Here is a 15237-nt window from a genome sequence, read left to right on the forward strand (position 1 = left end):
AGCTATGTGAACCTTGTAGAATTTTCCCCTTCAGGCGCCTGCTGCACCCTGCTGCCACGCCAGCCGAAGACAGAGAGCGAGAGCGAGAGAGGGAGGGAGGGAGGAGAGTAAGAGCGAGCGAGAGAGAGAGAGAGGAGGGAGGGAGCGAGAGAGACAGACGGCGAGAGACAGAGAGAGTGAGGGAGAGAGAGAGTGAGAGAGAGAGAGTGAGAGAGAGAGAGCAACAGAGGGAGACAGACAGACAGAGCGAGAGAGACAGACGGCGAGAGACAGAGAGAGTGAGGGAGAGAGGAGAGAGGGAGGGAGGGAGAGCGAGTGAGAGCGAGAGACACAGAGAGTGAGAGAGAGAGAGAGGGAGGGAGACAGACAGACAGACAGAGCGAAGAGAGACAGAGAGCGAGAGAGAGGGAGGGAGGGAGAGCGAGAGAGAGGGAGGGAGTGAGAGTGAGAGAGGGAGGGAGACAGAGAGAGTGAGAGAGAGAGCGAGAGAGTGAGAGAGAGAGAGAGAGAGAGAGAGAGAGAGAGAGAGAGAGAGAGAGAGAGAGAGAGAGAGGGAGGGAGACAGACAGACAGAGCGAGAGAGACAGAGAGAGTGAGAGAGAGAGCGAAAGAGAGCGAGAGAGAGGGAGGGAGAGAGAGAGTGAGAGAGAGAGAGGGATGGGAGGGAGGGAGACAGACAGACAGAGCGAGAGAGACAGAGAGCGAGAGACAAGAGAGAGAGAGAGAGAGAGAGAGAGAGAGAGAGAGAGAGAGAGAGAGAGAGAGAGAGAGAGAGAGAGAGAGAGAAGAGAGAGAGGGCCAAAACTGTTGAACTTTTGGACTTCCACCTGCAAACACACACACACACACACACACACACACACACACACACACACACACACTACAGCGAGCTTAGTACTCAGCTTTCAGACAGATTCATGCCAATTTTCTAAAAGGTCACAGTGTCTTCAGTCTATTCAGCTAATGGCCCTCCAGCATTCTGTCCTGGCTGACTTCTTTTTTCCGAGGTGGGCAGGAGTGGGGTGGTGGTGCTGGTTGGTGCTGACTGGACTTGTACTGAGGGGCTGAAGTTTGTTGGAACGATGACTCACCCTCTGATTGGCCACGCAGATGATCCTGGGCAGAGCAGCAGGTCATCAGCAGGATGAGCAGAACAGCGGCACGTACCATCTGCAAAGTCCAGACCAAACAAAGCATCAGGAACCGCCGGCCGGCCAACAAACAAACAGGGGGAACACGATGGACTGCTGCTTATGACTCGAGTCTCTTAGATTCAGCAGGTTAAATTCAAGACTTTTTAAGCCCTCGTTCGGCGCCGCTTAGACCAAAATAAAAGTAATTCTTCAATTTAAGTCAATGTGAAAATTAAAACAACTGTTCAGTAAAGAGAATTTGGGCATTTCTGATTGGGCGGATCAGTGTACCAAGAAACCTTGACTTTTGTTTGTTTTTTGGTATTCCCCCCCACCCTTTTCTCTCCAGTTGTATCCAGCCAACTGCTGCACCCCCTCTGCTGATCCGGGGAGGGCTGCAGACCACCACATGCCTCCTCCGCTCTGATACATGTGGAGTCGCCAAGCCGCCTCTTTTCACCTGACAGTGAGGAGTTTCACCAGGGGGACGTAGCGCGTGGGAGGATCACGCTATTCCCCCAGTCTCCCCCCCCAAAACAGGTGCCCCGACCGACCAGAGGAGTCGCTAGTGGCAGCGACCAGGACACATACCCACATCCGGCTTCCCACCGCAGGCACGGCCAATTGGTGTCTGTAGGGCCGCCCGACCAAGCCGGAGGGTAACACGGGGATTCGAACCGGCAATCCCCGTGTTGGTAGGCAACAGAATAGACCACTACGCTACCCGGACACCCAATCTTGACATTTTTAAGGCTTACATAAATAAACGAGTTTGAAGGCCTTGAATTTAGATATTTATGAGGATTTAGGCACTTTGTGGCTCGAACACATTCCCTGTCAACCACATCTGAGGCCAAACCACAACAGTCTCCGGTGTAGGTGAATGATTTCCAGTTCAGTCCTGTTGTTGGCGACGACTCGGTGCAGAGTCCTCCTTCCTCTCTGAGATGTGACTCCTCTAACTGCTCTCTCCTCCTCCAGAACAGTCATTATAACACCCTCTCTGTGTTTCCCATCCTCCGGTGAAATTACAGTCAAAATGATTTCTTAGTTTCCCATAAGGACCCTCTGAAAGCCCCTACCGGACCCCCCGGAAGTACCCCGATGCCCATTGAGAACCAGCAGCGTGACAGAACGACCCCTACTAGTTCACTAAACTACATAAAAACGGCAATAAAATATTGCACCGACAGTATTTTGCTCAGTGGCCGATGCACTGCGGACATTTTTCCAAAACACAACAGGATCTTCCTCTTGTATGTTTAGGGCTGTTCTAGCGATTATTTCTTTTTGATTTTTTTTAATCTGTTAGATGACAAATCATGTCAAATTCCCGTCACAAGTTCTCCGCGAGCCCGAAAGTGACGTCTCACAACTGTTTACTGCGCACAACCAGCAGAAACCCCCCAGAAGTATTCATTTTATAACGAGATGAGTCAGAGAAAGGCAAGCAAATCTCAATACGTCTGAAGCTTTTGCCACCACGTTTGGTATTTTTACATAATAAATCACTAAAACCATTAATCTAACACCAAAATTGCAACTGATTAATTGTTTGTCAACTGACTGATCGTTTCGGCACAATGTGTTTGAACATTTTTACAGGCTAGCAAGAGATGTAAAGCAAAAGTACTGCTACTTTACTGATAATCTGAGTACGAGTAAAAGTACCGATGAAGGAAATTACTCAAGTAAGAGTAACCGAGTTCCTTAGTGAAAAAAAAATACTTGAGTAATTGCTTTGTGAGTTACCTTTGTCCTTTTCATGTTTACAAACTAAAACTATAAAATATTCTTTTTGGATCCCCCCCCCCCTTTTTCTCCCGGATTGTATCCAGCCCATTACCCCACGCTCCCGAGCCGTCCCGGTCGCTGCTCCACCCCCTCTGTCGATCCAGGGAGGGCTACAGACTACCACATGCCTCCTCCCATACATGTGGAGTCGCCAGCCGCTTCTTTTCACCTGACAGTGAGGAGTTTCACCAGGGGGATATAGCACATGGGAGGATCACGCTATTCCCCCCTGTTCTCCGCCCCGACCGACCAGAGGAGGTGATAGTGCAGCGACCAGGACACACATCCACACCCGGTTTCCCACCCGTAGACACGGCTAAATGTGTCTGTAGGGACGCCCGACCAAACCGGAGGTAACACGGGGATTCGAACTGGCGATTCCCGTGTTGGTAGGCAATGGAATAGACCGCCACGCTACCCAGATGCCCAAAATATGAAATATTCTTTAGTAGACACAGCTCATATCTTAGAAACAACCTGGGCAAACACACTGGATGAACAAACCACATTTGTTTTACCAAAACAACAACTCAATTACTCTGACAAGATCGTTCATGACTTCCACCTTCGAAGCTTGCAGAAATGGGGGGGGGGGGGGGAGACAGAGAGAGAGACGGAGAGAGAGAGAAAGAGAGCGGCAGAGAGAAAGAGAGAGAGAGCAAGAGAGCAACAACACCTGAAACACCTGAAAATTCACGACAGCAGAAATGCAGCGCATGCCGATGGAATGAAGGGTTGAAAGCGGAGGTGAGGCACGGGGTGAGACGTTATTCCTCCTATCCCTAAACAGATGAATAGCCGCCCGGAGCGAGGGGAGGAGGAGGAGGAGGAGAGGGCAGCTCCATGTTATGCAACCGCTGAGGAGGTGATGTAAGACGAGAGGAGTTTCAACCACTCCTCTCAATCACAAAACGGGTCTTTGTCTCTGGCAGACAGGTTCCTACACCCCAACCAGCACGCCACCTCACACGTTCAAACCACCGCCAGCCAAAACACGAGCCAGCCGGTTCACAGGAGGAAAAACACAACCAAGTCGAATCAGAGGCCTCGGCGTGATCTTTAAAACCCCAGAAGAAGACCCCCCCCCCCCCCACACACACACACACACACATAAAAACCAAGAGTTTTGGTGTAATTCAGTAACAACTGTGACCCTGGTCCTGCCTCTTTGGTCAGCGATGTGCAGAACCAAAGAACAAGAAAAACAAAAAAACAAAAAAAACAAAACCCAGAAGCACGAAAAAAATCTGTTGGACCAAACACTTTTCCCGATAAGACCAGGGGCATGTATGGTCTGCATAGAAAAACATCTCCAGATTTACCCATCATGCTTTGCTCCCTCTCGAGTCTGAGAAAGACTTTGGGTGTTTTAATAAATAATAATAAAAAAAAAAATCAAACACTTTGTCGGCATCGTGATAGAAGGCGTCCAGCTCAGACGCCAGGCGTGGCACGAAATGGAAAAGGGGGATTAATGCGTCCTGGTCCACGCCGTGCCTCGTAACGGAGTATGATTACACACCAAGGCGAGGAAAAAAAAGGAAAAGGAAAAGAAAACAACAGCTTTAAGTGTGTGCATGTGTGTACGTGGGTGACTGCTTGTAGGACGGGAGGGGTGAGAGACCCGAGCGAGCGTTACCTCGGCGTGATTTAATAACCCGCTCGCCGAAATAAACGGCGTCCAATTACGCCAGCGCACCTCCAGTTAATGATGGAGAGACATGTGGGGGGGGGGGGAGGGGTGGCCTTTTAACGATGGGGGGGAGGCGGGTGGATGGGCGGGGGGTGAGGGGGGTTGATGGGGGGGGGATGACGGGCGGCAGCTACAAAGTGCTCTAATTAGCATGATAATGATCTGTCATTAGAGTCCGCTGTGCTCTACAGCTGAGCACTACCCCGAGAGAGACGGAGGGGAGAGACAGACACATAGAAAGGGAAGGAAAGAAAGACAGAGACACAGACAGACAGACAGACAGACAGACAGACAGACAGACAGACAGACAGAGAGACAGACAGAGAGAGCGATAAAGAGGGAGAGAGGGAGACAGAGGGGGAGAAAGAGAGAGCGAGATTTCGAAGGAAAGAAAGAGAGAGACAGACAAAGGGGGGGAGTGAGAGACAGACAGATAGGGAAAGAGAGACAGACAAAGAATGAGATGGAGAGAAAGAGATAGTGAGCAGGATAAGGTCAAAGTGAGAGAGCGAGAGAGAAAGAGACAGAGACAGAGAGAGGGGGGGGAGAGGGAGAGTGTAACAGCAGCGAGAGAGAGAGAGAGAGAGAGAGAGAGAGAGAGAGAGAGAGAGAGAGAGAAAGAGAGAGAGGGGGAGAGAGGGGAACTGAGTGTAACAGCAGCGAGAGAGAGAGAGAGAGAGAGAGGGGGGGGGGGGGAGAGGGGGAGAGAGGGGAACTGAGTGTAACAGCAGCGAGAGAGAGAGAGAGAGAGAGGGGGGGGGGGAGAGGGGGAGAGAGGGGAACTGAGTGTAACAGCAGCGCGAGTGAGGCAGATGGAGAGTGACATGGGGAGGACGGATAGAAAGATGGAGAAACACAGATGGACTGAAGGAGGTGAAGAGAACGAGACCAAAGCCGCCAAAAGCCCAGTGAGGTTCTCCCCCCACCACACACACACACACACACACACTCCCCCTCTCCCTCTCTCTCTTAGCTGTCCATCGTGTTCAATGATAACCCTTGCTCCAGGGGACGGGGAGGGGAGGGGTTGAGCGCAGTTGGCGCTGGTGCCACATCATGTGGCTTTGGAGGCCAATGCGTGAGCCACACATTCGTCCACAGGTGAGGCAAGGGAGCCCAGATGTTGGGGTAATGCCGGCAGCCCTCTGGTGTCATTGGGCATGTCTTTTGGTCCTCCTCTGTTGGTTGGTGCATGATTTGTTCGGTCACCCTGGTAAAGATGACCTGCCAGGCCGATCTATCAAGTGCTAGAGGTTCAAGTTGGATGGGGTTTATGTTGCAGCACCTCAGCAGGTCTTTGGTTTAGTCCTTATAGTGCCTCTTTTGTCTGCCAGTGGCTCGTTTTGGATCGCTGAGTTGTCCATAGAGGGTTTGGTAGGGTAGGCGGTGGTCAGGTATGCGAATAGTATGCCCTATCCATTGAAGATGTTTTTTTTTTTTAAATGTTCCCCTTTTTCTCCCCAATTGTATCCGGCCAATTACCCCAGTCTTTCAGGCCATCCCGGTCGCTGCTCCACCCCCCCTCTGCCGATCCGGGGAGGGCTGCAGACTACCACATGCCTCCCCTGATACATGTGGAGTCGCCAGCCTCTTCTTTTCACCTGACAGTGAGAAGTTTCACCGGGGGGGCGTAGCACGTGGGAGGATCACACTATTCTCCCCAGTTCCCCCTCCCCCCCAAACAGGTGCCCCGACCGACCAGAGGAGGCGCTAGTGCAGTGATCAGGACACATACCCACATCCGGCTTCGACCCACAGACACGGCCGATTGTGTCTGTAGGGACGTCCGACCAAGCAGGGGTTAACACAGGGATTTGAACCAGAAATCCCTGTGTTGGTAGGCAACAGAATAGACCACTACACTACCCGGACGCCCCTTTGAAGATGGTTTTTAGCCACTGCTGCTTCCATGCAGATGGAGTTGGTCATGGAAAGAATCTTAGTTTGGGGGATTAGATCTTTCCAGGACAGGCCAAGGATCTTTTGAAGGCATTGGATGTGGAATGCCTCCAAGTTTGTGATATGCCGTTTGTATGGGGTCTACATTTCTGCCCCATTGAGCAGAGTGGAGGCACATACCACATTGTACACAGCACCCTTGGTGCTAACCTTTGCGTTTTTGTTTTTAAAAACCTTTCTGTGGAGGAGCCCAAAAGCAGACGAGTATTTGTTGATGTGGCTGAGGAAAATGTGGAGCCAATATAGGTGAACTGGTCCACTGTTTTGAATGAAACACCATAGATTTAGAAGCTGGGTGGTGAAAGAGGTTGGATAGTGAGTTGTGCCATGACTTCAGTTTTTTTAATGTTGACCTGAAGACTAAAGGAATGGTATAGGCAAAAAATTGTGTTTAGGGCATGCTGCATGGACTCTGGGCTATGTGCCTGGTCAGCACAGTCATCTGTGTATTGAAGCTCACAGATTTTGCAGGTTTTTGTGTTTGTATGGCTCTGCAGCCTGAATAGACTGAATGTTGAATAGACTTCTGTCAAGGCAGTACTCCAGGTGAACTCCATCTCTGTGTCCCAGGGCATGGTGGAAGAGGTGGGTGATGGCTGAGAGGAGGAGACTGAACAAGACCGGTGCCAAGACACAGCCTTGCTTCACCCCAACATCAGCCTTGAAAGACTCTGGCAGGAGTCCTCCTCCCATGAGGATTCTGCAGCAGCTACAGGACGGGGAGAAACTTGAGTGGTACCCCTAGTTTGGAGAGCTGTTTCCAGAGCATCTCATGGTTTATGGTATCAAAGTCTATGCTAAGGTTGATGAAGGCTATGTAGAGGTCTTTGCGCTGCTCTTTCCTCTTCTCTAGTTGCTGCCATAAGACAAAGATCATGTCGGCAGTGGATTTGGACTTCTGGAAACCACATTGTGTTTCTGGTAGAGCACTTTCCAAAATGTGATCCACCAGTCTGTTAAACATAATTTTTTCCAGCACTTTCCCTGCAATAAAGGAGAGAATTCCACGGCCATTCCTACAACTCCTCCTTCCAGTCCTGCAGGAGGATCTCGGACTTCCAGATGTTTGTGATCAGGAGGTGCAGGCGGTGTGTGAGGAGGTGCCCCCCACGTTTAAAGACCTCTGCCGGGATGCCATCAGGTCCTGCACTTTTGTTGTTCTTCAAGCCCCTAATGGCTTAGCGGGTTTCAAAGAACTGTGGCGGAGTGTCATGATGCAGGATTGGTGGAAGATCTGGAATTTTATTGAGAATTAAATTAGGTTTCCTTTATTAATCCCCTTGGGGAAATTCAGTTACTACAAATTAACCCACCCTAGCTGTGATCTGTGTAGCTAGGAGCAGTGGGCTGTCGCCTTCATGCTGCACCCAGGGACCAACTCCAGTTCTTTTCCCATTGCCTTGGTCAGGGGCACAGACAGGAGTATAAACCCTAACATGCATGTTTCTTTTGATGGCGGGGAAAACCGTAGCACCCGGAGAAAACCCACCGCAGACACAAGAAGAACATGCAAACTCCACACAGAGGACAACCTGGGATGACCCCCAAGGTTGGACAACCCCGGGATTTGAACCCAGGATCTTCTTGCTGTGAGGTGACAGCACTAACCACTGGGCCACCGTGCCACCCACTCAATATGAAGATCAAAGGGGTTGGTGTGGTTGAGGGAGGTCTCAAAGTGATCTGCCCAGTGGCCAGGTATTTCATGATGGTTCATGAAGAGTGTCTCCATCTGGTGATCGGACAGGGGCAATAGTTTGCTTCCTGGGGCCGTATATGGCTCCAACAGCATCATAGCAGCCCTGGGTGTTATAGCAGTCTGCAAGGTTTTGGATTTCTTGTGCTTTTTGCACCCACCAGTTGTCTTCCATGATCCAGGGAGCATGCTGGTTCACAACTCTTGCTTCAGCAATAGTGGCTCTCAGGCTGGAGGATCGAGTATTGGACAGGAGAGATCTGTAGGGTTCATGTTTAGTATGCAGGAGTGATTGCATTTCGGTAGAGTTATTATCAGACCAGTCCTGTTGACATTTCCATGACAGACCAAGTGCATCCAGGGCTGCACCATGGATAGCTGTGCACACAGCTGACCCGTCAGTGGAGTCCTCCGGAACTTGCTCAAGGTTTCTTGCAAGGAGCCATTGGAGGTTGCCTGTGGTCATGGATCGGATGGTCAATGCTGTGCAGTTGAGTTTTCTGTTTGGTCCTTAGACGATGGGGTTGAATATTCATGAGAAGTTTGACCATAAGATGATAAGTCCAACACTCGGTCCCGCCCATGACTCAGGTGGTAAAAACATCCTGTCTGTCCTTTTGATGGACAATGACGTAATCCAGGAGGTGCCAATGTTTTGAGCGGGGGTAATGCCAGGTGGTTTTGAGCCTGTTCTTCAATTGAAAGATGGTATTGGTAATGACCAGGCGATGTTTCGCACAGAGGGAGAAGAGCAAGAGGCCATTGCTGTTCATTTTCCCCATTCCATGCTGGCCAAGGATTTCACCCCGTACGAGATGCTCTGTGCCCACTCTAGCATTGAAGTCTCCTATGAGTATGATTTTGTCTGTGGCCGGGGTTTTCTGGATGATGGGAGTCAAGGCCTCAGTAAACGTCCTCTTTGATGTTATAATGGGCATCCAGGGTTGGTGTGTAAGCGCTGATGAGGGTGGCAAAGCGTCCTTTTGTAAGGGGAATGCTCCATGTCATCAGCCTTTGGTTGGTGCTGGTGGGGGATTCTGGGATGTGCTGCAGTAGTTGGGTCTTTAAAGCAAAGCCGACTCCGTGGAGGTGACATTTGCCTTCGGGGACCCTTTTCAAAATAAAGTGCACTCCGCACCGACTTCTATCAGGGAGTCCTCTCCGTGTAGCCTGGTCTCGCTGAGTTCTGCGATGTCAATGTTATACCTCGCAAGCTCAAGGGCTCAAGGGCCACAACTGCTGTTCTATGGTGGGTCTGTCAGGTGTTTAAGCCATATCCAAGAGCATGCTGAGATTCCACGAAGCGATGTGCAAGAACGTTTAGTTCAACGACCGCAGAGAGGGATGCTCTGACAGTTGCAGCCTACCGTCAGGAGTGGGGAGAGCAGACAATTTTTAGACCACCTTTTCTAGGTCCTTCCCCATCAGGGGTGAGCAGTGTGGGGCTGCTCAGATGCAATAGAAGCTGCCAAGGAGACATGCTGCTCCATCCCACAATCTCAACGACCATCACTCCATTGCCGCCCCACCAGAGCACTGGGAAACAAAAGGACACAAAGAGAAAGCGAGACGGAGGGAGGAAGGTCAGGCAGGAGGAAAAACAAAAACAAAACAAAGCAAAAATAAACAAAGAGCAGGATGTGCAGAGTCAAAGTTCGTCTTGTCCATCGCAGGAATGCACGCACACTCCTGTTACATCTCAACAATCATCTCATCTTTTTTTGTAGAAACTCCCTTTTGCATTAACAGTAAAGAGGCGTCCAGATAGAAACGGATGAAGTTTTGTGTCTCTTGTTTTGTGTCCAACTGGAATATGAATATGGAAGCATGGCATGTTTTTTACAATGGGTGGTTGGATTAAAATCTGTAAACAAGAAAACAGGGATCCAAACATCGTTATTGTTTATTGGGACAACAATATCTGAATTTCATCCCAATACAATATGACTGAACGATGATAAACAATAATACTGATTTATTGCCCAGCCCCATTTCCAACTGACTCTGAATCAATTCAATCAAGCCATTTTTTTACTAATATTTTGTTGGGCCATATTAACTCTATTTTGGTCTTTGTAAATTGGTAAACTTTGTCATTTCATTTTTTTATTTGTTTGGATTTTTCTCCCTTTTTCTCCCCAATTGTATCCAGCTATTACTCCACTCTTTTGAGCCTCCCTGGTCATTGCTCCACCCCCTCTGCCGATCTGGGGAGGGATGCAAACTACCACATGCCTCCTCCGATACATGCGGAGTCGCCGGCTGCTTCTTTTCACCTGACAGCGAGGAGTTTTACGAGGGAGATGTAGTGCGTGAGAGGATCATACTATTCCCCCCAGTTCCCCCTCCCCCCAAAAACAGGTGCCCCTACCAACCAGAGGAGGCGCTAATGCAGCGACCAAGACAGATACCCACATCTGGCTTCCCACCCGCAGACACGGCCAATTGTGTCTGTAGGGACGCCCGACCAAGCCGGAGGTAACACGGGGATTCGAACCGGTGATCCCCGTGTTGGTAGGCAACGGAATAGATTGCTATGCTACCCGGACGCCCCTTATCATTTTTTTCTTTTTCTTTTTATACCTTTATTAGATACTGACAGTGGAGGCAGACAGGAAATGAGAGCGAGACATGCAACAAAGGCCGCTGGCTGGATCTGAGCCAGCGACGGTTGAAATCATGTGGCCATGTGATATGCGCTCTGACCATTCGGCTACGGAGGGACCTGCCGCCATTTAATTTGAAGAAGCTGCATACAAGTAAACTGAGCCGCTCCTCTTTTTTCAAAAATGTTAGTTGAGCTGCATCTTCCATCTGCGTTTGGGTCAATGGATATTTACGTATATTATGGTCAAAAAAGTTCAACCGGTTTCAACGTTTGACGCATATAAAATATGGATCAATGGTCCGTAAAAAAGACAGGCAGCTCTCTGTTCTCGATGTCATCCATCAACATATCAGCCCATAGACAACACATTGGATGAATCCAATTTTATTGGATACAAAATCTCTGCTGGCTGCCTGCTTTAAGAGGAGATATATTTGGAGCATCACATTCTTCTCAGTATCTCTGCGATAATGATGATGCGTGTAGTAAATTTAGCACCATTCTGTCATTGGGATGCACGCGGATAGCAAGCGCTGAGAGCGGTGACTCAGCTTTAAGCCCGGCTTCCGAGTCAACCCTGAAATTCCTCATCCCCCCCCGCCCCTGCCGTCTCGCTGTCCTCTGCCCCGCTCACCATCTCTCCTCCTCCTCCTCCCCCGCCGTCTCCTCTGAGCCGTCTGCAAGTGGCGCTGAACTCTGACGAAGATGGAAAGCGGGGCGTGGGCAGAGAGGAGGCCACTCGCCACCTCTCTCACCTTTCTCTCGCTCTCCGACGCCCCCTCTTCTGTCACTTTCGCTATAGTCTCTTCCCCCTTCTCTCTCTCTCTCTCTCTCTCTCTCTCCCTCCCTCTCACACACACACACACACAAACACCCCCCCTCCCACCCTGCTAGGTGTGAGAAGTGTGTGGGTTTTTCTGACGGGCATTGGCTTAGCCTCCCTTCTCTCATCTGGTTTGATGTAATTAGAGCTAATGAAGATTCGCTGATCCTCTGAGCGTCTCGCCCCCCCCCCCCCCCGGGCCATGATGCTGTGCAAGACTAGAGAGAAAGAGAGCGAGCCGGGGAGCGCAGCGGTGCAGATAAAAGACTCACAGAGTCAGCGCTAGCATGGCTGATAGCTATGTGTAATGCCCTGTGCGTGTGTGTGTGTGTGTTTGTGTGTGTGTGTGTGTGTGTGAGAGCCCGCGCGTGTTTGTTTATTTGTTTAGCAAGATTGATTCCCTGCTGATGCTGCGAGCAGCAACGCGATTACCTTGGCTCATAGCAAAGCGTGCTCGCGCGTGTGTGCATGTGTGTGTGTATGTGTGTGAGTGTTTGTGTGTTTTAAAGACTGTGCAAGGGATTGGCAGAGCCGTTCCAGACTTAGGGCCAGTTTCGGAAAGCAGCAGACAGCCATAATCCCTCATAGCTGTCCTAAACACTTAAAACGCACAGCGTTCCCGACCACCACCACCACTGGCCCAAGATTCAACATAACAGAATCAGACATGGCCGTGTCCCCGCGCACGCACGCACGCACGCACACACACACACACACACGCACACACGCGCACACACACACACACACACACACCTTGGCATTGTACCAGGAAAAAAAAACCCAACCAGCTCCCGTGACATGCAACCCTTTCACTTCTCTCTGCAGGGACCCACATCCTCCCCTTCTCTCCTCCCCTCCCCCCATCCTCTCCCTCACATCATTTGCTCTGGGGGAAGGCTTTGATGGCAGGGCTGAAAGGGTCTACTTACATCCCAAATCTCCAGGCTACGTGATCGTCTGTGATCCAGCTGGGGAGGCAGAGAGAGAGAGAGAGAGAGGGAGAGAGAGGGAGAGAGAGAGAGAGGGAGAGAGAGGGAGAGAGAGGGAGAGAGAGAGAGAGGGAGAGAGGGAGAGAGAGGGAGAGAGAGAGAGAGGGAGAGAGAGGGAGATGGGGTTTACAAAGGAAGCGAGTGAGCGAGCGGAAGAGAATTGGGTGACTGCGGAGGGAGAAGGCTGTGCAGCTGTAGCTATTAATAAGCAGAGACTGGAAAGAGAACGGAGCCCATAGAGATTAAGGCTCTGTCCCATTTCTCCTCAGCCCCCGCCCCCCTCCCCACCCCCGTTTTTTTCCTTGCCGCCTTCGCCACCTTCCAAACAAATAAAAACCCATTTCCTGTTCACACAGGCGAGACAGCCCAAACGGACTGGTTTGCAGCTCAGAGATGTACAGATAATCGCCAATTTCACGTGAAAAAAAAAAGTATGACGTAAAAATCAAGGTGAGGCCACCCCGCCGGGTTGAGGAACATGCTGAGGTCTTTTTTTTTGGTTTGTTTGTTTTTGTTAAGCAGGTGAAAATCAATGGGAGATTTCATCCCAATGTTTCCGCAGCTCGTTCAGTGATCCCAAACTTTTTCAGGAATAATTTTCCAGGACTTTTCAAGGACATTTTCCAGGACTTTTGCTGGGATATCCATGCCAGGCGTTGCGGACAGAAGGTCATACTGTTAAGTATTAAGTATCAGTGGATGTCTCAACAGTCTTTAAACGGACTGTGTGACTGAACACGCTGCTCAAACCTCCAGCTCACCTCAGCTACTAAGATTTACTAAAAACCCATCATCTCAGCTGGCGAAATACAATTTTCTAACTTTTTTCTAAATTTTCTAACCCAATTGTATTTGGCAAATTACCCCATTCTTGCGAGCCATCCCAGTCGCTGCTCCACCCCCTCTGATCCAGGGAGGGATGCAGACTACCACATACCTCCCCCGATACATGTGGAGCCGCCGCTTCCAGTGCGGAGTTTCACCAGGGGGACATAGCACGTGGGAGGATTACACTATTCTCCCCCAGTTACCCCTCCCCCCGCCGAATAGGCGCCCTGACCGACCAGAGGAGGCGCTAGTGCAGTGACCAGGACACATACCCACATCGGGCTTCCCACCCGCAGACACAGCCAAGTGTGTCTGTAGGATGCGCGACCAAGCTGGAGGCAACATGGGGATTCGATCTGGTGATCCCTGTGTTGGAAGGCAAGGGAACAGACCACCAAGCCACCCAGATGCCACAATTTTCTAACTTAACTTTACAAAGTTTATTTCCACATTTCCAGGGCATTTGATTGATTTCATTATTTTCCAGGTGTTTTCCATGACCGGAAAACTAGACTATAAATTTCCAGGTTTTCCAGGACGCGTGGGAACCGTGGATATGTTGATGACACAAAGAAATCCCTTTTTAAGAATGTAGATGGATGATGGATTGCAGAAACCACGGCTGTACTCACCACCAAGCTCCTGCCGGGCCGTAGCATCCCTGGACCAGAGGCAAAGACGCCATCACCAGAGGCACTCCCCACGCGATCACATGATACCACCTGGACACACAACACACGAGAAGACAGCATTTGTTCCATCGCTTTCATCAGGGCCAGGGATCACGGGGGCGGCTACAGCCAGTGCTTATCAGCTCCAGATAAATAAAGATAGAGTGTAAAAAAAACCAAAAAACCCTCCATTGTAAATCAAGCATAATTACCTCCACTCCGCTAATATGAGAACGATGTCGAGAGAAGATTACAAATGATTCAATCAACTGTGCTTCATCAAATCCACAGATAGGCGCTTAATGACATTACGGATCTTCTTAAAACTCCAAACAAATCAGTTCTCGCTTGAAGGCCGGTGACTTTATAACATAAGGAGGATAGCGACTCGGATAAGCCACGGAAGAGAAAGGCCATTAGGCATGACTGCTAAAAGATAATTAAGTTTTTTTTTTCAACCTGGGTCTTATTTTGTTAGTTTTTGCCATCGTGTGTATGGATTATGATACAGCTTTACTCACCAGATTCATTTTGTGGATTTTGGATACAGGGCCACCGCTGGACTCAGCTTTACAACGGAGTCTTATGGGACAACTGAACACGCTTGTGTTCAGTTGTCCCATAAGACAACTGAACACGCTTGTGTTCAGTTGTCCCATAAGACAACTGAACAACAAGTCAAGAAGCACAAATTAACCCAGTTATCTAAACCATGAACTTGGAAGTAGGCAAACTTCACCTACTGGTGGGGAAGAATAGAGACTTTTCTTCACCTTGCTTTTTGTGCTTCGTGGAAATTTGGCTGTTTGGATCAATACCGGTGCCCCGGTGGCTCATCTGGTAGAGCGCGTACCACATAAGGCTGAGTCCTTACTGCAGCGGCCTGGGTTCCAATCCAGCTTGGGCCCTTTAGGGGCGGCACGGTGGTGCAGTGGTTGGCGTGGTTGCCTCGCAGCAAGGAGGTCCTGGGCTCGAACCTCGGGGTTGTCCGACCTTGGAGGTCATCCCAGGTCGTCCTCTGTGTGGAGTTTGCATGTTCTCCC

At 50.0% G+C, this 15237-nt stretch overlaps 1 protein-coding gene across 1 annotated transcript in view; it reads right to left on the reverse strand.

The window, feature by feature from the left end:
- Window positions 1-1088: 1088 nt before the first annotated feature.
- The window catches only part of si:dkey-100n23.5 (cyclic AMP receptor 3), a 32054-nt gene continuing 17905 nt past the window's right edge, over window positions 1089-15237 (reverse strand). The window contains exons 7-9 of the mRNA XM_056290136.1: window positions 14156-14245; window positions 12636-12674; window positions 1089-1170 (exon numbers count right to left, since the gene is read on the reverse strand). Coding sequence (XP_056146111.1) covers window positions 1137-1170; window positions 12636-12674; window positions 14156-14245 — 163 coding nt within the window. The 3' untranslated portion in view covers window positions 1089-1136. The remainder of the gene's footprint in view (window positions 1171-12635; window positions 12675-14155; window positions 14246-15237) is intronic.

This window comes from Lampris incognitus, chromosome 11, assembly GCF_029633865.1.
Source record: "Lampris incognitus isolate fLamInc1 chromosome 11, fLamInc1.hap2, whole genome shotgun sequence".
NCBI classification, from domain to species: Eukaryota; Metazoa; Chordata; class Actinopteri; order Lampriformes; family Lampridae; genus Lampris; species Lampris incognitus.